The sequence below is a fragment of the Pygocentrus nattereri genome, chromosome 6 (genome assembly GCF_015220715.1).
Source record: "Pygocentrus nattereri isolate fPygNat1 chromosome 6, fPygNat1.pri, whole genome shotgun sequence".
NCBI classification, from domain to species: Eukaryota; Metazoa; Chordata; class Actinopteri; order Characiformes; family Serrasalmidae; genus Pygocentrus; species Pygocentrus nattereri.
The window spans coordinates 21566482-21588743 of NC_051216.1; the positions used below are offsets into that span (position 1 = coordinate 21566482).

The 22262-nt window shown below is 39.7% G+C and overlaps 1 protein-coding gene across 1 annotated transcript in view; it reads left to right on the forward strand.

Moving 5' to 3' along the window:
- pde11a (phosphodiesterase 11a) overlaps nt 1-22262 on the forward strand; it is an 80771-nt gene that overhangs the window by 21041 nt on the left and 37468 nt on the right. The window contains exons 3-9 of the mRNA XM_017692336.2: nt 1240-1329; nt 2472-2612; nt 2720-2784; nt 9180-9312; nt 13778-13853; nt 18742-18809; nt 18930-19022. Of these exons, the coding sequence (XP_017547825.1) occupies nt 1240-1329; nt 2472-2612; nt 2720-2784; nt 9180-9312; nt 13778-13853; nt 18742-18809; nt 18930-19022 (666 nt within the window). The remainder of the gene's footprint in view (nt 1-1239; nt 1330-2471; nt 2613-2719; nt 2785-9179; nt 9313-13777; nt 13854-18741; nt 18810-18929; nt 19023-22262) is intronic.

The window sequence follows — 22262 nt, forward strand, 5'->3', positions numbered from 1 at the left end:
ATGTTTCAATAACATTTATTGTCATACATTGTTTTCTCTTTTTAGAGCCATGTAAAATAATCTGGCTCACTTTCTCCTCTCACTGCTGTTTCTCGCCTTGTCCCTCCCCTGTGTGTGTGTGTCACTCACTCTAGCCTCAGTGCTTAATGTAATGCACAGATCTGACTGGTTGAGTAGCATGATGTGTGATTTTTACAGCACATGCGATTGGTCTGTGAGTCACTTGGCCGCTAAAGCGGTACTGTAAAGGCTAGAAAAGTTACACTGATTAAAATAGGACCACCTGGTCCTGACTCAGACCGCAGTCCGCCTATTAGTGAGCTTTGCTGTAGATCAAACAAGACACAAAAGGACTGCTTTCAGTTTAAACATACCTAAAATGAGGCCTCTGTTTGTTTGATGTTGATCTATTGCGGTTCACCCCTTAAACTACTACAACAGAATAGAGTAACCCAGTTGTCGCTAGCTGGTGTTTGAATACTGTGATATGGACATAGATGTGGTAGGAGTGATGGCAGTAAGCTGGTGTGATCCATCACAGAAGTATTGAGCCAGCTAATGTTTGCTGTTCATACTAAGTTGACGTTGTTGAGAAATAGTTTAACACTGTTGTTGGCCACTTGTTTAGCATTTGTAACAGGATAGCCCAACACTCGTCACCTGACAGCTAAAAATAAATATTTTCTTTCTTAAATTATGACTATTACAAAAACTGCGGCTGTGCTTTTCCCGCTGATAAAAACAGCTTATCAGAAACTCTCTCCCACTCTCCCATGACAGATTTGTGAAATGCTCCAATGTTTGGCAAGTGTGTGTCATGCCCTGACCATAATGGATCAGCTTAAAACAGTAATTAACCACTCAGGAGCAAAAATCAGCCTTCAAACATGAAAGAAATAATGATTTGACATTTATCGTGATATGTATTGATATCAAACAATATGAATTTTTTTATCGTGATAACATTTTGGCCATATCACCCAGCTCTAGTCCAAAGTTTCAGTGCATCCCTAATAAATAGATGTGACGTAAGCACATTTAAAAAAAAATTGTATGCATCACATAATGTCTGACCATTTTTCACATGCTGATGAGCTGAATTCATCAGCTGATGAACACAAAGTATAAATACAGATATACTGAGTGTACAGGTCACAGTTATGCTCATTTGTCAATCTTTGTTAAGACCACATGGACTGCCTGAGCTGATGAATGCTGACCAGTCATCTCTCTTTGCAGGTGTTGCAAATGTACCTCCCTTTCTGTGGAATCGCCATATCTAATGCTCAACTCTTTGCTGCATCCAGAAAGGAGTATGACCGGAGCAGGGTAAGAGCAACCCCATTTTCAGAATAAAAACACTGAGGGTACATTAGAAATAAAGGGGGTGCTTACATCCATTTACATATATCCTACAATGAACTTAGTAGTTATTCAGTGTTCTATAAAGGCTGACTTTACTTGTCACAATCATTAAATTTTAACTGACATAAATTACCTTATAAATAATTAATTGTCTTTATTCATTCATTGTATACAACTATTAAAGTACAAACCTGAAGTAGGTAAATGACTGATAAGCTATTAAAATATAATATTATATTATATTTATATTATATTGCTTCCCTGTGAATATGTAACAATTCACAATATGCCCAGAAAGCATATTATACCTCCATATGATTTAGCAAGATAAAAATAAATATCATCAAATTGACTGCCCTTACATGCCACATATTATAGTCTTCATTGCACGACCAGTGCCATGACATAAAGCCTGAATGAGAATAAAATGATCTGAACCATCCATCTCATTATAAACCCAGTATAGCTGTTCGCCCACCGCAGACAGTATAGCTGTGTGTGTGTGTGTGTGTGTGTTTGTGTGTATTGATCTGTAGCTGCCCACATACTCTCCTGCTGGTTAGACAGTTCTTGTTCAGAAGGTTTGGGAGCAGGGTATGTGTGGTCATATTTGGTATGTATATGTTGTATATGCATAGGATATGTATATGCATAGGACCAGAACCAAGAGATAGCGTGTATGCACGTTTGTGTGTGTGTATGTGTGTGTATGTGTGTGTGTGTGTGTGTGTGTGTGTGTGTGTGTGTGCGTGTGTGCGTGTGTGTGTGCCAGGTTTATAATTCTAATGTCTGGCGTCTTGAGAGAGTCTGTGACATTTCACACATTGATCCCAGAAGAAGGAGTGAACTCGATGATGAAGGAAAATAAGAGGGGAGGGGGATTATTGAGCATAACTCATTGTTTTATAGCCACTATAGTATTTTATTTGATTGATGGAATGAAGTGGATTTTGTAGAAGTATACATAGTAGAGTGGCTAGGGCATAAAATCTTGTGTCTTGTGATAAAAGCACCAATTTTGACACAGAGCTAAGACATGCTTAAAGCCTTTTAAGCCAGAACCAGCAGAAATATCGCTTTTAACATGTGATTGTTTGCATGTTCAGGCTCTGTTGGAGGTGGTGAATGATTTGTTTGAGGAGCAGACAGACCTGGAGAAGATTGTGAGGAAGATAATGCATCGTGCTCAAACCCTGCTCAAGTGTGAACGCTGCTCTGTACAGCTACTGGAGGACATTGAGTCACCGGTGATCCTCTTGTCCTTTTGTCTTTTCTATCCTTTTCTGTCTTTTCCTTTCCTTAGACTCCATAAACTTCTGCCTCACAGCTGCTGAAACTTTTTTATCTCCTGCAGGTTGTGAAGTTCACTAAGTCCTTTGAGTTGCTATCACCAAAGTGCAGTGCGGACACTGAGAACAGGTAAGATCCTCAATCTTTACTTCTGCACTTCTGCACTCAAAGCATTCTGCTTGATTCTGCGTAAATCCAAACACAACTGTAGACTGAAACCATTACATCCTGATACATTTATGTCCAAACTTCACAAAATTCAATTTGTCCACCCTTGATTGTGGCCTGACAAAATTCTATGCAAACCTGATTGAAGCCTTAGAAAAGTTTGTCCAAACCTGAATGTGGCCTGACAAAATTCTGTCCAAATCCAACTGCAGCCCAACAAACTTGCATCCAAATCCAACTGTAGCCCAATAAAATTATGTCTAAATTCAACTGTAGCCCAACAAAATTCCATCCAAAACTGACTACAGCCTGTCAAAATTCTGTCCAAACTCAGCCATCACCAAACGGATAGTTAAAACTCCAAATTCCTCCTGATGGTGCAATTCTGTTACCTTAGCAACTCCTTAATCCTCCCTCTGGAAAATCTAAGAGCCTTGTACAATGATTATTTTCTTCGTGCCTATAACACAGCAGCACAGCACCACACATAAACATCCACCATCTATCCTGCCACACTCCCTCGGACTGAGTTACAAACTCAGCTGGGAATGTGTCTGCTGAAGCACAGCTTAATAGGAGAAATCACATCAGCGATCATATTAGCAGGTGGGACTCGCAGTATTTCAGTGGTTAGTGTTGCTCTCCATGGCTAATGTAACTGGAACATCCTTTATTATAACTCACACACCAACAAAGAATGGGGTGTGTGTGTGTGTGTGTGTGTGTGTGTGTGTGAGAGAGAGAGAGAGAGAGAGAGAGAGAGACAGAGAGAGAGAGACAGAGAGAGTGAGAGAGAGAGAGAGTGAGACATCGAAGCAAAGAAGAAATCAAAACTTCTGAACTGCTAATATTTATTTTACTTGTTGGCTTGGTTACAGCACTCTATCTTTCCTCTGTCATCTGAAGGCTTTGACAGTGAATAGGCTTGCCAATAAAGCATGACTGAACAGAATTCAGCTGAACTGAGCTCAGATAGATCGTGGTCCCATTTTTGAGAGCTAAGCTCTACACTTTCTCTCAGCCTGCTGATGAATTTTTAAAGCTGGACATTATGAGGCTGTTAAATATTTCTTAGCAGAGTCATTAACACTCCTCAGTGGCTCCTGTAGAATCAGCTGCTCTTTTAATATAGCCCAAAGGTGTTTGTAGGCCAGCACTCATCACTGCCTAGCAGGGCTGTATTGTTTTGCACCATGTTATATTGGATCATGTTCTTCTGTGTTGAGTTTTAACGCATCTTGTTTATTTGTTTTGGTCTTATGGTTTATGGTTTTGCTGTGCATATGCAGTGTCAGGTAACGTTGCACTGTGCTGCTTTGCAGTGTGTTGTGTTGTTGCGCTGAGTTATGTCGATGGGGACTGAGCCGTGTGTGTTTGATTGATGAGTCTCTGGTGCTTCTGCACCACAAGCGTAAGGTTTCTCCCCATGTCAGCTGCTGCTCACTCCCTCCATTCTGCATTGCACAGGATCTTCAAACTCTCTCTATTCAGCACTTAGCAGGCCCCTAAACCCCTTACATCAGCTCCCTGACCAGCCAACACTATCTTACTGCACACTACACGCCAGACCCCCACCTGTGAACTCAGACTCCTGTTAGCTTCTGAAGGAGAGAAGAAGGTGGTGTTCAAAGACTAAACATCACACCAGTGCTGAATGGTGCTGATTACTCCCTTGTAATTGCAGAGGAGGGAAAAAAAAAGCATCTAAGCACTGTGATGTTTTTGTATGAGAAATGCCAGCTTAGTCAGTAGAGATGACTAGCGCAATTGTGTTACGTTTGCGGCTCATTTTTGGCTGCGATGGCTCTCACCGCAGGTGGAATCATTACGGTAGAAGAGAGGACATGTGCAGTAGGCCATACGCTATCGAGGGACCATACGCCACTCATTCTCTTTCTCTCCCCACTACCAACACCTGGCTAATGTTCCAGCGCCAAGCTGTGAAATCACACGCTGCTGGCTACGTCTATTACAGCAACACATTTTTCAACTGAATAACACCACTAAAGGAATACAGCAACATGGAGAATATTTTGTCATGAAGAGAAATGTTTCATGTAATTCTGTTTACAGATCCAAAAGCTAAACTGCTGTATACTGACTGTACACAGACATATGTAAATGCTTACTTTTCATGACAAAAACAATGAATAAAAAAAACATTATTTTTGCATTTTTTCCCATATATGGAGCATAAGGAGGTGAAAGCAAGAATGGGCCCTTTAACTGTATTTGGTCAAATTGTGCAGTAATATCCGCAACCATGGGTGTTTGCTAGGTTTCAGGATAAATATAGCATCTCATGAACAAGCAGAAATTGTGGGTTAATATATCATCACTGTCAGGACAAAATCTTGTATCTTCATCTTGCTGTTCTTTATTTTTAATCATAGTTTGTAAAAGTTTTTACATCATGTGAAAACTGCATGGTGAATGGACTGATTCAAGTGGTTCAAAATGACTTGGAATAATAAAATGTTTGTACATTAACTTTATTTTAAAGTTTGTTGCATTTTTAGATGTAAAAAAACTGAGGGATCTGCCTTGCAGCTTACTCACAAACTCAATCACACATATATGGTTACAGTTTCTCCACAAGGGGGTACTATTCAGTAGCATGTCTTTAGGCTGAAGTGGCACACACCTGCAGGAACTTAATTGGCCACCACAGGTGCCATGTTCATTAAAACTGGTTGTTAATAGATTAGTAGGTTGTCAATTCTCTACAAACGTGGGCATCGTGTGTGGCTTCTTTTTAGAAATAAGAGAGAGTAGTTGTACCAGAGCCAATTACAATGTTTTTCTCTCTTTATATCAAAAACATGACTGTGAAACTATTAGGCGGACCGCAGTCTGAGTCTGGACCAAGACACTGTCCTATAGACCAACAACCGATAAAGTATGGAGAAAACTATCAGCAAAACTTTTCTAGCTTTTACAGTAGCTTTAGCAGCCCAGGCAACTCACAGACCAATCACATCCGTTCTAAGTATGACACCTGACACTACTCAGCCAATCAGATCTGTGTATTACAATACACACTGAGACTCGAGTGAGTGTCGCACACACAGGGGAGGGGCAAGGGGAGAAGCAGATGTTGTTGAAATATGACTGAACTGTACTTTATTTCATTTGATATTCAGTTATTGACTACATAAGATGATGCTATGACTAGTAGACTACTTCAGTACATTTACATTTTACATTTACAGCATTTAGCAGATGTTCTTATCCAGAGCGACTTACAAGAAGTGCTTTGTCTATCTAGAGAAAGTATGTTTGCTAGTTACCAATAGCTTAGAGAAAAAGACAGTCCTGAGCTCAGATACTGATACAAAAGTCACTGTAGATACCCAGAGAAAAAGGAACAGAGTTGAAGACAGAACTCTGTGCCATTCAGTGCAATGCAATACAATACAATACAATACAATAAACTACAATACACAGTGCAATACAATAAAATATAATATATAAGTGCAGCTTATAATTCAATGCTCATTTAAGTGCTGTGTAAAGAGATGTGTCTTCAGTCTGCGTTTGAAGACAGCAAGAGACTCTGTTGTTTGGACAGCCAGTGGGAGTTCATTCCACCACCTGGGTGCCAGTACAGAGAACATTCTCGACGCTTATCTTCCACGCGCCTTGAAGAGTGGCAGGTCAAGCCAAGCTGGACCGAGTCAGGTTTGCGATGTGAGTTGAGAACGATAAACTGGCCATCCAGTGTCACATCAAGACTTCTTGCCTTCTTGCCAGTATACAGTATAGCTATGGCACTGAATCATGATGCAAGTTAGACATTATGATGTTCCAGACCTTTGCTTGTGGAAATTTTCTCTAACAGGACTTTACTGAATTTTAATTAAACCCCTGTGCTAGAGCTTGCTTAAGAACGGGTCCTTAATGAGTGTGGGTGAAATGAGCTAAATGGCTGAAAATGAAAAACTAAACTAATTTCTTACCATTTGGAAATTCAAGGATGCATTAAAAAATAACAAAGAACTTAGTATCTTTTTGTTTTTCTACAGAAAACAGGTTTTGTGCAGTGGGGAGCTTGTATCACTGCTTCTCAGCGCTGAAGTAGATAGACATGGTCTTCAAATCGGAATGTTTCCTCAATTATGCGTTTTGTGTAAAGAAAACGTTGCAGGAGGATTTTGTATGGTCCTAGCAGCTGCCCACAACAAGCAGCATAAACAGACTGGAATAAAAAGGTGCTTTCAGCGCAAAGAGACTAGACCTCATGATTTGGTTCACTAAATTACAATGTAATTTTGTTGGTTAAACAAATATCATACCTAAACCAGTAATAGCACCAGAACTATTTCAGCATTGTTCAAACACTACAGTAGGAAATAAAACTACCGTTAGTCACCATGGCTAGCTAGTCAAAAAAAAAAAAAAAAAACAGAAACAAATATTTGCTTGCAGACACATGTGCAATGACCAACATAACCTTAACATACTGTCAATTTCTAGGATTTAAGGCTTCAGTGTTAATAGGCTGGCTTATGACTGTGCCACATTCTGAATTGGACAACTGTAATTACTGTCTACCTAATGTTATTTGGCTGATTTTGTGCCTTAGAAATGCTGTGCTCATGGAGTTCTGGTCCCTAAATCCATGTATTGGACCACCCTAGCACATTTGAGCAGTTATTTTGGATAGGCCAGTGCTATGAGTGATTGAAACTATGGCCAATCACACCACTGCTTATCTAACCTATATCTAACAAGGAAACAGAAGTAGATTTTAATGGTTTTTATGGAAGTTTATTTTAAAATAATATTTGTTACAATTTTTAATGCAATTTTCTCTACATTTTTTTAGGATTTGGGGATTGGTTTAGGGATCAGAACTGGCATACACTGGTCCCATTTCAACATTAGATAATAGTACCACTTTTAGTTAGCTAGCTAGGTCATTCTGACTGACAGAAAGTTGTGCTGTTGGTTTTTAGTTTTAAAAAAAAAGTGGGAGTTGACTATGGCAGTAGATTTCAACTGCGGCCCTGGGGATCCACTGCTGTGGGAATAGGTGAAAGTCCCTAGGATTGGATTTAAAAATATATAAAAAAAAAACATTAGACAATGGTACACAGAGGGGCAATGTGGGGCCACTTCAACAGCAAAAGAGATCAAACCTGTAATACTTTCTAGAATTTAAAGATGGACGACACTCTTTAATTTACTAGAAACACCTGCAAAATATCAGGTAAATTCAATGGTAAATTATACTGTTTAAATGGCAATGTGAGGAAGTAACACTTCTAGTCCAATAGACAGCAATAGTGTCATATTATCTACAAAGTCAAATTACACTGTTCATAGATGCCCCCAATCTCAAACTCAATTTGGTGCTTCAGAAGAGCAGGGTTACATCAGCGACAATGTGGGTCCTTGTTCTTGTGTAAAGTTACCATCTTGGACATAAAATGTTTTGTTCTGACAGTGGTGATACAGCATAATAAAACTGTTTTTTTTGTCTGTTGTTTTGTAAAGCATAAAGCAAAAAAGCTCTACAATTATATGCAAGCCTTGCTTTGAAAAACCCACAGTGTACATCTGAAAGTTTACGACCACTCTTTAATGGGCCTGTAAGTGGAGCATACAGAACTGATGTGTTTAATTTACTGAATACAGAAGGGGCTAACAGAGCTGGAGTGTCTAAAGCCATTGCTGGAGCCATTATGTCCATTTGTGTGTATATATGTGTATGAGAGATCTGTCCTGTTCTGCTTCCATAGGCTTGAGCTGCTCATTAGTAATCTGTAGAGAAGAACATCCGACCTCGGACATATTTGACTCTATGCTCAAATCTCACTGACTCTTATTGATGCAGACCAGCGGTTAGCCATCAGTGTACAGGGAAAAGCACTGTAAATTGTGTTACAGTCACAGGGGTGTGGTGTGGAAGCATGAGAGAGCTCCTTCTTTGCTCAAAACAAGAGACTCGGCTGATCATACAGAAAGAAAGAGAGACAAAGCACCTTATGCCTCTTTGGTGCTTGTGGGTGGATATAACAATCAGAGTGTTAACTTTTCATTACTCCAGCAGGCTGGGGAGAGCCTTATTAAAATGCATGAAAGGTTCATTAGATATGAATCGCTGCTGAGGAGTGGCACCATAAACAATAACAACTCTGCATGAGGCCTGCTACAGCTACCTGCATAGTGCTTAGTTCAGCTTTTGCTTCATTGAGGAACATTACATAAATGGCTAATAGCATCCCTAATACATGTACACATCCTGCTTTTATTTTGGACTACTCTGGTGGATGGATCAGTTCTGACCCTGCCTTAATGCCTTTGATGTTGAACCATCAATGTTCATCATTGTTCTTTCATTTATTCTTCAGTTTTAAGGATAGCATGGAGAAGTCCTCATACTCCGACTGGCTGATCAACAACAGTATAGCAGAGCTGGTGGCCTCCACTGGCCTGCCGGTCAACATTAGCGATGCCTACCAAGACCCTCGCTTTGACGCTGAGGTAGACACTCCTTTCCACTCCACAACCTGCTTTCATATTAGCTCAGATTTTGGACTACTGTAATTTAGAGCTTCCAACTGGGAAAAAACTTGGACCCATTTCACTTTAAGATGTAGTTACTAGTAATAAACTCAAGAAAGAGCTATAATGACTGGCATGTACACTGCAACATACCATGTCACTTTAGCAACCAGGACACAAATACAAAGAGAGCTTAACATGTACATATTTCATACATTTTTAACAGTACAGCATTATACTATACTGTTGCTGTCAGAAGAAAACTGTACATTTCAGAAATGGCAAGTTTTCAGGAGATTCTTAACTTTAAAATATGCTAATGTTAAAAAAAATAAAAGACACCTCTGGATGTCCCTGTCTTGAGGCCAAACATCTTGAAATCTGCTTTTGGAAGCATTTCTCCCCCACAAAATAATTTGTAGATGGAGTTTCCATTGATGACAGGTGGTTAACCTTAAACTTATTATTCTTATATTGATTCAAATAAAACTTTATCCAAAATACAGAAACTGTAACGATTGGACTCTCCCAGTCTCCTCATGTGCTTTTGTTTTGATTTATTCACAGTCCGGCCCCCTTGTTTTCTGACTCTGCCCCGATTCGTTCCACCTGTTTTCCGCCTGTCCCTCTTTATCCTTTTGTATTTAAGCCCTGTGTTTACCCCTTGTGTTTTTTGGTCTTCGTTTGATATGTTTGATGTTTGATCATGCTGTTTGCTTGATGTTAAATGTTCTGATTGTTTATTGGTGTTGTTTGATTCAGTGTATCTTTCCTCATGTCTGAACCCCAATCTCTCCGTGTTGGCATGTTGAAGCTGGCCTGTCATGACCACGACCCTGGATTTGCCCTCAATTAAAGTCGCTTATCTCAGCATATGTGTCCACATCCTCGCTCCCGTTACAGAAACATGAACTGCCTCAAACCCTATCAAAAATACAAAAACATGAGCTGCCTCAAATAAAACCTTATCCAAAATACAGAAACATGAACTGCCTTAAATAAAACCTTATCCAAAATACAAAAACACAAACTACCTCAAATAAAACATACAAAATAAAAACCCTGAACTGTCTCAAATAAGACCTTATACAAAATAAAACCTTGAACTACCTCAAATACAACCTTATACAACATGCAAACCCAGAACTGCTTCAAATAAAACCTTATCCAAAATACAGAAATATGAACTGCCTCAAATAAAACCTTATCCAAAATACAGAAACATGAGCTACCTCAAAGAAAACCTTATCCAAAATACAGAAACATGAGCTGCCTCAAATAAAACCTTATCCAAAATACAAAAACATGAGCTGCCTCAAATAAAACCTTATCCAAACTACAAAACCATGAACTGCCTCAAATAAAACCTTATCCAAAATACAGAAACATGAGCTACCTCAAATAAAACCTTATCCAAAATACAGAAACATGAGCTGCCTCAAATAAAACCTTATCCAAAATACAGAAACATGAGCTGCCTCAAATAAAACCTTATCCAAAATACAGAAACATGAACTGCCTCAAATAAAACCTTGTCCAAACTACAAAAACATGAACTGGCTCAAATAAAACCTTATCCAAAAAACAGAAATATGAATGGCCTCAAATAAAACCTTATCCAAAATACAGAAACATGAACTGCCTCAAATAAAACCTTATCCAGGGCTGGCACAGTGGCGTGGTGGGTAGCGCTGTCGCCTCACAGCAAGGAGGGCCTAGGTTCGATTCCCCTGCTGGGGGACCGGGGTCCTCTCTGTGTGGAGTTTGCATGTTCTCCCAGTGTCTACGTGGGTTTCCTCCCACAGTCCAAAGACATGCAGTCAGGCCAATTGGACATGCTAAATTGCCCCTAGGTGTGAATGACTGTCAAATAAAACCTTATCCCAAATACAGAAACATGAGCTGCCTCGAATAAAACCTTATCCAAAATACAGAAATATGAATTGCCTCAAATAAAATCTTATACAAAATAAAAACCCTGAACTGTCTCAAATAAGACCTTATCCAAAATACAGAAACATGAACTGCCTCAAATAAAACCTTATACAAAATAAAAACCCTGAACAGTCTCAAATAAGACCTTATCCAAAATACAGAAACATGAACTGCCTCAAATAAAACCTTATACAAAATACAGAAACATGAACTGCCTCAAATAAAACCTTATACAAAATGCAAACCCAGAACTTCCTTCTATAAAACCTTATACAAATTACAAACTCTGAACTGTGTCATAAAAAAACTGAACTGAATAATGTGAAACTGCCTCAAATAAAACCTTATCCAAAATACAAAAGCATGAACTGCCTTAAATAAAACCTTATCCAAAATACAAAAACACAAACTACCTCAAATAAAACATACAAAATAAAAACCCTGAACTGTCTCAAATAAGACCTTATACAAAATAAAACCTTGAACTACCTCAAATACAACCTTATATAACATGCAAACCCAGAACTGCTTCAAATAAAACCTTATTCAAAATACAGAAATATGAACTGCCTCAAATAAAACCTTATCCAAAATACAGAAACATGAGCTACCTCAAAGAAAACCTTATCCAAAATACAGAAACATGAGCTGCCTCAAATAAAACCTTATCCAAAATACAGAAACATGAACTGCCTCAAATAAAACCTTATCCAAACTACAAAAACATGAACTGCCTCAAATAAAACCTTATCCAAAATACAGAAATATGAATGGCCTGAAATAAAACCTCATCCAAAATACAGAAACATGAACTGCCTCAAATAAAACCTTATCCAGGGCTGGCACAGTGGCGTGGTGGGTAGCGCTGTCGCCTCACATCAAGGAGGGCCTAGGTTCGATTCCCCTGCTGGGGGACCAGGGTCCTCTCTGTGTGGAGTTTGCATGTTCTCCCAGTGTCTACGTGGGTTTCCTCCCAAAGACATGCAGTCAGGCCAATTGGACATGCTAAATTGCCCCTATGTGTGAATGACTGTCAAATAAAACCTTATCCCAAATACAGAAACATGAGCTGCCTCGAATAAAACCTTATCCAAAATACAGAAATATGAAATGCCTCAAATAAAACCTTATCCAAAATACAGAAACATGAGCTGCCTCAAATAAAACCTTATCCAAAATACAGAAATATGAATTGCCTCAAATAAAACCTTATACAAAATAAAAACCCTGAACTGTCTCAAATAAGACCTTATCCAAAATACAGAAACATGAATTGCCTCAAATAAAACCTTATACAAAATAAAAACCCTGAACTGTCTCAAATAAGACCTTATCCAAAATACAGAAACATGAACTGCCTCAAATAAAACCTTATACAAATTAAAAACCCTGAACTGTCTCAAATAAGACCTTATCCAAAATACAGAAACATGAACTTCCTCCTATAAAACCTTATACAAATTACAAACTCTGAACTGTGTCATAAAAAAACTGAACTGAATAAAGTGAAACTGCCTCAAATTAAACCTTATACAAAATACAAACCCATAAATAAATAAAAAAACTTCAAAAAGAACAAAATTCAAAATCCTAAACTGCCTCATATAAAACCTTATATTGCATATGTTGTACTTTCAACTCCCACAAACTAAAATTTAAATGTTGCAAATAAGTGACAATAAAGTATGTGCAAAGTCTACACTGAGCCTGACAGTAAGCATTGCTATAACTGAGGTACTGTTTCAGTTTTCCAAAAGAGAGAGCATGTCATCAGTACAGTTACATCAAAACAGTTTTTGGCTACTGCAGTGAAATTGTCAGATCTTTTATAAATGGGTAAGTTGGCCACACTCATTTCCATTGTTACACTAGATCCAACTTCAGAGTTCCCTCCCTGTCCTACATTGACCAAATTAATTATTTAATCAATGCAGGTCTATCTCAACCGCATCACAGAGCGAGTTGCATATTTGATATACTCTTCTGAAAAGACATTTCATAAAATTTCATAAGAAATGTCCTAAAACTGAACAAAAATACAGGGGCCTGAAAACAAGCGTCTTCTAAAGATGTCCATGGTTTGTATATGAAACACTACACCTTCAGACATGTACAGGAAACAGCATGAAAGTGTTGTCAAGTAGGGAAACATGTTATTTACCTGTCAGTGTGGATCTACTGGACTGTTCCAGGTGCTGATCAGTGAGCACTACTGTAAAGGAAGAGTAACAGAGCAGAGTGATGTGCTACCCTATACCAATCCAGCTTTGATCTCTGTCTGCTGTCGTGCACTGATGAATTATATAATACTCCTTTGATGTATCTTTGGCGAAGATTCTTTCAGACTCTCTCCTGTTTCCTGCTGAAACATTGATGCCCATGTTATCAGATTGTTGTTATAGAAAAATGTCCTGTGCTGTTTATTTGACACAACCTATGAGACTGAGGCAATGTGCACTTGTTGTCATGAGTTACTAGTGCTTGTGTCATCTGTGTGTGTTTGCATTAGGCAGATCAGTTCTCTGGCTTCCACATCCGCTCAGTCCTGTGTGTGCCCATTTGGAACAGCAACCATCAGATTATTGGTAAGTTTGTTAATCCATTTCTGTTCTGTATGTTTAACTATTGTCTCATTTCTGTCCTGTGAGTGTGTTAGTGTAGACAAGAGATTTATGTGCAGTCATGTGGATGCACTATATGGGAATTATTGGCGAATATACATGTACATATCTGCTTATGCTGATATATAAACACAATGTAGCTATGGCATAATAATAATAATAATAATAATAATAATAATAATAATAATAATAATAATAATAAAACTTAAATTATGAAGCACTTTCATTTTTAACAAAAGATATCACTGCTGTCAAAAGAAAAACAAGTATCTCCAAAATAATAACTTCACAGGAGAGGGCAAAAACATTCTTTACTTTCAATGTAAGTTAATGGAAAGGGATTTTATTCTAAGCAATTTTGGAGCATTTATATTGATACAATCAACATGAAATTTTGACACAGTGTAAAGGACAGTTGATTGCAAAAAAATGGAGATACATGTTTTTCATTGGACAGCAACGATATAGAGAAACACAAATCAACAGTAGATACAGCGCACACACCACACTGCAGAGGTTGGTCTGTTGCTGACTGGGAGAAAGTTTTACTGTCTGAAAGATATTTTCACACACTGCTGTGGAGGTTACCTCATTGCCAGCTGAGTGGAAATTTCTCAGCCGGAAGGTATTTTTTATACAACAGTGAACAGGGCTCAGTTTAAGGGAGGGAAGGAAGGTGATGCCAGCCACTTGTTAAAAATGTACAAAAATCACCCCTTTAAAACTGCTACCCCTTTCCATCCAATAGAGATTATTGATACATGAAATCACCTACAATGTCTATTATACATACCTTAATTTCATATTTAAGATTGTGCACCAAGTTGCCTTATTGTGTTAGGAGTACACATGCTGTCCTGTACACAGGGTATATGTGCATGCTTGTGTTTAGATATATGGGTACTGCAATAAAGAGAAGGAGAAGCTGGCCCCTGACCCTCTGTATTAAAACATGTTCATTTCTGTGAGTGTTTGTGGATGCATGTAAAGCTGATTGATCTGGGGGAAATATCTCATTGTGATTTTTCTGAACAGTGCCACTTATTTTTGTAAATTAAGGCCTGTTGTTTTGGCCCTGATGACTGGCATATTTTTCTTGCTTGCACACTGAATGTAGATTCCCATATGAAATTGATTAATCCCTGCATGCATTTGTGTGTGATGGCAATGGATTTAGTCTATTTAGGTTTTGTGAAAACATTAATGCATAATACAACTTTATATGCATGTGTGTTACTGGGTCTTGCTTGTGTATGTGTGAGAAGTAGAGGGAGTGTGAGGGTGAGAGTATGTGTACTTGTGCAGGTCATGCAGCGTGTGTGGGTGTATATGTGTGTGGGTGGACTATCAGGAAACGGCTGAAAATCATTATAACTGCACAACAGCAAGTAGAAGTGCGGAACAAAGTCAAGGATATGTTCATTCAAAAGGATGTTCTTTCTCTCACTCTCAGCTCCCTCCCTCCCTCTTTCTCTCTCTCTCCCTCTTTCTCACTCTCACTCCACTGCCTCCTCTCTGTTGCTACAAAAACTTTCATTCAAATCCTCAGCATTTCTCTGCTTAAACACAGAATAGATAAGGTTTTCATTCTTAGTAAATGCAGCCAAATGAAGGTTAGAAGAGTGAGGAATTTCAGCAACAGAAGCAGCATTTTTCACAGCTCCTGTTACTCTCAGATTTGCCTTTAGGTGGAATTTCATTTACTCTAGTCAGCGTAGCCGATGAATACACCTTTGCAAGCACAGTCCCGCTCTTTCTATAAAAACGGAACTCTCCATTAACTGTCAATTAGACTCTTGAGCCCAGCCCTTGATTTCTTTAATGTGTCAGTTGAATGGATGGAGAACTGAAAGAGGTCGTTTTCTCTTGGCATCCTGCCCAATCACAGTGCTGGAACACGAAAGCCGCCGAGGATACTCCCACAGCAGCTACACGACTACAAACTCACGATTACACAAGCAATATTCTTCGTCATCATCACCGTACACACACATACACAGTCACACGCCCACACACTTCTGCCTTTCATCCCTCCATTCGCACACACCTCTCTCTCATCTACAAAAACTTCTCCTTTATCTCTTCCTGTCCTAGATATTCTAACAGCACTCAGACAGAGTGGAGTACAGATTGAGGGAAGGTCAGTCTTTTTAGCAGCGTTCACTAATTAGGGCTGTAACATTTAACCCTCAGAGCTATACAATTATATTTACCCTTCAATTTGAATTTCTTGCATCATACATCCTCATAATTTCTCTATTTTGATTATTATAGCTACTCTATGCTTGTATTCCTTTTTAACTCTTTTCTATTTTTAAATGAAAATTACTTTACCAAAACCTACAGTTTTCTAGCCTTATTCTAATTTTATTTTATGTCTCATTGTTGGTTACTGTGTTACCCTATTATCTTTTATGCACTTCTCCAGGCTCATTGTAAGCCAGATGGTTGATCAGTGAACAGCTCTATTAAAGAACTGTAATGGACTGTATCTGAAGCACCACCAGAAGGGCCATATCTCCAGGGTGTTTCTGAATACACTGTAGGACTATCTGTTGGGAGAAATTTTCACTTTTACTATGAGCAGAGGCCATAAAGTTGTCTCTAGAGCATTATCTGCAGGGTTCTTGCTCTAGAGAAATAACACTAGGGTTGTATTTCTAGTGTAAAAAAAAATGTAGAATTGTGTCTTTATGGCATGTGACTATAGCGTTGTAAAATCTAGAGCAATAGCTACTGGGTTGTATCTCCAGAGCAATACCTAAATGGTTTGTCAATATAGCAGCAGCAATAGGTCTAGTGTGGGATGTCTAGAGCAGCAACTACAGAGCTGTGTTGCAAAAGTATATATGGAGTTGTATTGCTAGAGCAATAACTGTAGAGTATTATCTCCAGAGCAGTAACTATAGGGTTGTATCTCAGGAGCAGCAGTTAGAGTATCATATCTGTTATTCAATGACTATAGACATGCAGCTCTGGATCAATAACTATAGCATTGCATCTCTGTAGTAACTATAGGGTTACATTTCTGCAGCAGCACTTATAGGGTCATGTGTCTAAGGTTATATATCTAGAGCAGTGACTATAGAGGTGCATCTCTAGACCAGTGACTGTCTGGTGGTATATCTAAAGCAGTGACTATAGAGGTACATCTCTAGACCTGTGACTATCTGGTTGTATATCTGGGGCAGTGACTACAGAGGTGCATCTCTAGACCAGTGACTATCTGGTGGTATATTTAAAGCAGTGACTACAGAGGTGCATCTCTAGACCAGTAACTATCTGGTGGTATATCTAAAGATTAAGATTAAGTGACCCTTATTAGTCCCACAATGGGGAAATTTCAACTCTGCATTTAACCCATCTGTGAAGTGAAACACCACATACACACTAATGAGCACACACACACTATGGGGCAGTGAGCACACTTGCCCGGAGCGGTGGGCAGCCCAATCCGCAGCGCCCGGGGACCAGTTGTGGGTTAGGCGTCTTGCTCAAGGACACCTCAGTCATGTGCTGTTGGCTCTGGGGATCGAACCGGCGACCTTCCGGTCATGAGGCTGGATCCCTAACCTCCAGCCCACGACTGCCCCCAAAGCAGTAACTATAGAGGTACATCTCTACACCAGTGACTATCTGGTGGTATATCTGAAGAAGTGGCTATAGAGATACATCTCTGTACCAGTGTCAATCTGGTTGTATCTGGTTGTATATCTGGGGCAGTGACTACAGAGGTGCATCTCTCGACCAGTATTTATCTGGTGGTATATCTGAAGCAGTGACTATAGAGGTACATCTCTAGACCAGTGACTATCTGGTGGTATATCTAAAGCAGTGATTACAGAGGTACATCTCTAGACCAGTATTTATCTGGTGGTATATCTGAAGCAGTGACTATAGAGGTACATCTCTAGACCAGTGACTATCTGGTGGTATATCTAAAGCAGTGATTACAGAGGTACATCTCTAGACCAGTGACTATCTGGTGGTATATCTAAAGCAGTGACTATAGAGGTACATCTCTAGACCAGTGACTATCTGGTGGTATATCTAAAGCAGTGACTATAGAGGTGCATCTCTAGACCAGTGACTGTCTGGTTGTATATCAAGAACAGCAACAACAGACATGCATCTCTTGGACCAATGACAGTCGGGTTATATAGCATCACTACATGGCTCTAGAGCATAGGAACTGAATTAAACAGGCCAGTGCAGCTGCAGGTTTTCATTCCTTTATCGTTTTTCGTTCCTTTTCCTTTCATTCCTAAGGTATTTCGGTACCTTTATTTCTAACAGTGTATAGGGTTGCATTTTCAGAACAATAACTATGAAGTTGTATCTCTGGAGTTGTATCTTGAGAACATTAACTATAGGGTTCTATATCTAGAGTAGTTTTAGGGTTGTATCTCAAGAGCAATAACTATAGATGTGTATCTCTAGAGCAATAACAATAAAATCGGCTGTGTCTTTAAAGCAGCAGCCGTAGCACTGTATCTCTAGTGCAGCAGCTCTATGCTCAGCTTTATGAATGAGCATAATGAGGGGATGCGTGGGAGGATGAGCGGGGGGCTGGGGGGTGAGTCTCTCGATAAAAGCACAAACCAGTTTTAATTGCCCGCCAGCCACACTGGTGAGAGAAGGAGAGAGAAAGAGAGAGAGAGAGAGAGAGAGAGAGAGAGAGAGAAGAAGAGAGAGATATTTGACTCCTTCATTGAAACAGATAAAATGGTTGGCTTATTTTAATGAACATGCAGCCATAATAATAACAATAAAACTCTTATCTTGTATAAATGGGCAACAATATTAAGAAGTATGAGAGAAAGTCAGACATATGCTGCATGCTGTGTTGCAGGTGTGGCACAAGTCCTGAACAGGTTGGATGGGAAACCATTTGATGATGCAGATCAAAGACTGTTTGAGGTATGACAAATACATTTGGTTTTGATACTTTGAAAATTACAGTCATACTTTGTGTTGCCTGATGCTTTAACATATTTTCGCTTTTTCTTTCACTTTTCTCCCTCTTTCTTTCACTCTCAGGCGTTTGTGATATTCTGTGGGTTGGGGATCAATAACACTATAATGTACGATCAGGTGAAGAAATCCTGGGCCAAACAGTCGGTCGCACTGGATGTAAGTTTTTCCTGAACAGACAGATAGACAGACACACTCACATGCATAGAAATCTTCATACACCAGCACACACATAATAAGTATATCTGGGAGGGATATACAGAAAGGATGAATTTGATTGGTGGACTGTTGGCCTAGCTTTGGAGGAGCAGGGGTAAGGAGAGGGCGGAGTTTCGTGACTGCATGGCGGCTGACAGCAGCTATGACTCACACAGGGCACTGATCTGACACCACGCCACTGCCCCCAAACTCCCACTTCTCTGCACTCATTTCATCTCCTCTCACTCCCCCTCTGCCCTCCACCCCCACCTCACCCCGCTTTAACTGCTCTCTTTGTCTTTTTGCATTTCTCTCATTCACACTTCACTTCCTCCTATCATGTCCCCTATCTCTGTGTATCATTTTCTCTATTGCCAGTGACCTCTGGACCACTGACCACTGCTCTCTCACTCTTCATTGCTCTTTACCTCTGAATCCTCTTCACTTCCTGCAATGCACTCCCTATTAATTGTACAAAGACACATTTGTTTGTTGTGTTAGCTTTGTACTCCAGCATGTTGCATTTGTAATAAAACAGTGCTTTTCCTGCTTTAACGAACCCACATCATCTCTGTAATTGGTTGTAATTAGAGTTGGGCAAAATACTTTGAAAAAGTAGTGATGGCAGAATTCTGAATACCATGTATACCATTATAATACATGAAAAAGTAAAGTATTTAGAATAAATTTAGTATACTTTTAACATTATATCTTGGTAAGGCAGATAGGAAATACTTTTTTTTTTACTTAATCTGTGGTGTACCTCACCTTACTGGTTCGCAGTTTTCTGGATATAAACCATGTAATTTTGTGTTAATATGTTTCATGAAAAATTCCCTATCATAAAAAAAATCATAACTTTTCTTGACTCTTACTGCATTCTTCAGTCCACTGCTACTCCTACAATCCCCTGAGCAGAAATCCAGGACAATAAAGATGCTGAACTTATTAGTTGCAAACATCTCCTCTTAGCCTCTCCATGGATCACCACCTTATCGTGGTGGAGGGGTTTTTGTGCTTGAATGATCCTAGGAGCTACAGTGGGGAAAAAGTATTTAGTCAGTCACCAATTGTGCAATTTCTCCCACTTAAAAAGATGAGAGAAGCCTGTAATTGACATCATAGGTAGACCTCAACTATGAGAGACAAAATGTGGAAAAAAAAAAACAAAAAAAAAAAAAAACAAAACAGAAAATCACATTGTCTGATTTTTAAAAAATTTATTTGCAAATAATGGTGGAAAATAAGTATTTGGTCAATAACAAGTTCATCTCAATACTTTGTTATATATCCTTTGTTGGCAATGACAGAGGTCAAACATTTTCTGTAAGTCTTTACAAGGTTGGCACACACCATTGCTGGTATGTTGGCCCATTCCTCCATGCAGATCTCTAGAGCAGTGATGTTTCGGGCTGTCGGCAGGCAACACAGACTCCAAAGGTTTTCTATGGGGTTGAGATCTGGAGACTGGCTAGGCCACTCCAGGACCTTGAAATGCTTCTTACGAAGCCACTCCTTTGTTGCCCTGGCAGTGTGTTTGGGATCATTGTCATGCTGAAAGACCCAGCCACGTTTCATCTTCAATGCTCTTGCTGATGGAAGGAGGTTTGCACTCAAAATCTCACAATACATGGCCCCATTCATTCTTTCATGTACACGGACCAATCGTCCTGGTCCCTTTGCAGAGAAACAGCCCCAAAGCATGATGTTGCCACCCCCATGCTTCACAGTTGGTATGGTGTTCTTTGGATGCAACTCAGCATTCACTCTCCTCCAAACACGACGAGTTGAGTTTGTACCAAACAGTTCTATTTTGGTTTCATCTGACATTCTCCCAATACTCTTCCGGAACATCCAAATGCTCTCTAGCAAACTTCAGACGCGCCCAGATATGTACTGGCTTAAGCACGGGGACACATCTGGCACTGCAAGGTCTGAGTCCCTGGCGGCGTAGTGTGTTACTGACAATAGCCTTTGTAAGGTTGGTCCCAGCTTTCTGCAGGTCATTCACTAGGTCCCCCCGTGTGATTCTGGGATTTCTGTTCACCGTTCTTGTGATCATTTTGACTCCACAGGCTGAGATCTTGCATGGAGCCCCTGATCAAGGGAGATTAGCAGTGGTCTTGTAGGTCTTCCATTTTCTGATTATTGCTCCCACAGTAGATTTCTTCACACCAAGCTGCTTGCCTATTGCAGATTCAGTCTTCCCAGCCTGGCGCAGGTCTACAATCTTGTTTCTGGTGTCCTTCGACAGCTCTTTGGTCTTCACCATAGTGGAGTTTGGAGTGTGACTGTTTTAGGTTGTGGGCAGGTGTCTTTTATACAGTTAATGAGGTCAAACAGGTGCCATTAATACAGGTAATAAGTGGAGGACAGAGGAGCCTCTTAAAGAAGAAGTTACAGGTCTGTGACAGCTAGAAATCTTGCTTGTTAGTAGGTGACCAACTACTGTGTGGTTGGTTAGTGTAGTGGTTAACACCTCTGCCTTCTACGCCATAGACTGGGGTTCAATCCCCCACCAGGGCAAGCACCCTACACTACATCAATAAGAGTCCTTGGGAAAGACTCCTAACACCACCTTGGCCTACCTGTGTAAAAATGGTCAAATTGTAAGTCGCTCTGGATAAGAGCGTCAGCCAAATGCTGTAAATGTAAATACTTATTTTCCACCATTATTTGCAAATAAATTCTTTAAAAATCAGACAATGTGATTTTCTGAATTTATTTCCTCATTTTGTCTCTCATAGTTGAGGTCTACCTATGATGTCAATTACAGACCTCAACTGATCACCACCTGATGAGTTGGATCAGGTGGTAGGGGAAGATGCCGGTCAGACCAGGCAAGCCCAAACGTATAGTGAGGGTTTGCTGGGAATGTCTGGCAGAAGAACCTGTCAGATTGATCTTCAACTCAAAAACCCATGTGTGGGAGGAGTTTGGTGAGGCCTTGGAAAGTGACTTTAAGTCAGCTCCGAAAAGATTCTGGCAAACCGTCAGGCAACTCGGAAGGGGAAAGCAGTGTGCCACTAGCACTGTATATAGTGGAGATGGTGTGCTGCTGACTTTGACTGAAGACGTCATTGGGCGGTGGAAGGAATACTTTGAGGACCTTCTCAATCCCACCGACACGTTCTCCAGTGAGGAGGCAGAGTCTGGGGACATCGGAATAAGCTTGTCCATTACTGAGGCAGAAGTCGCTAA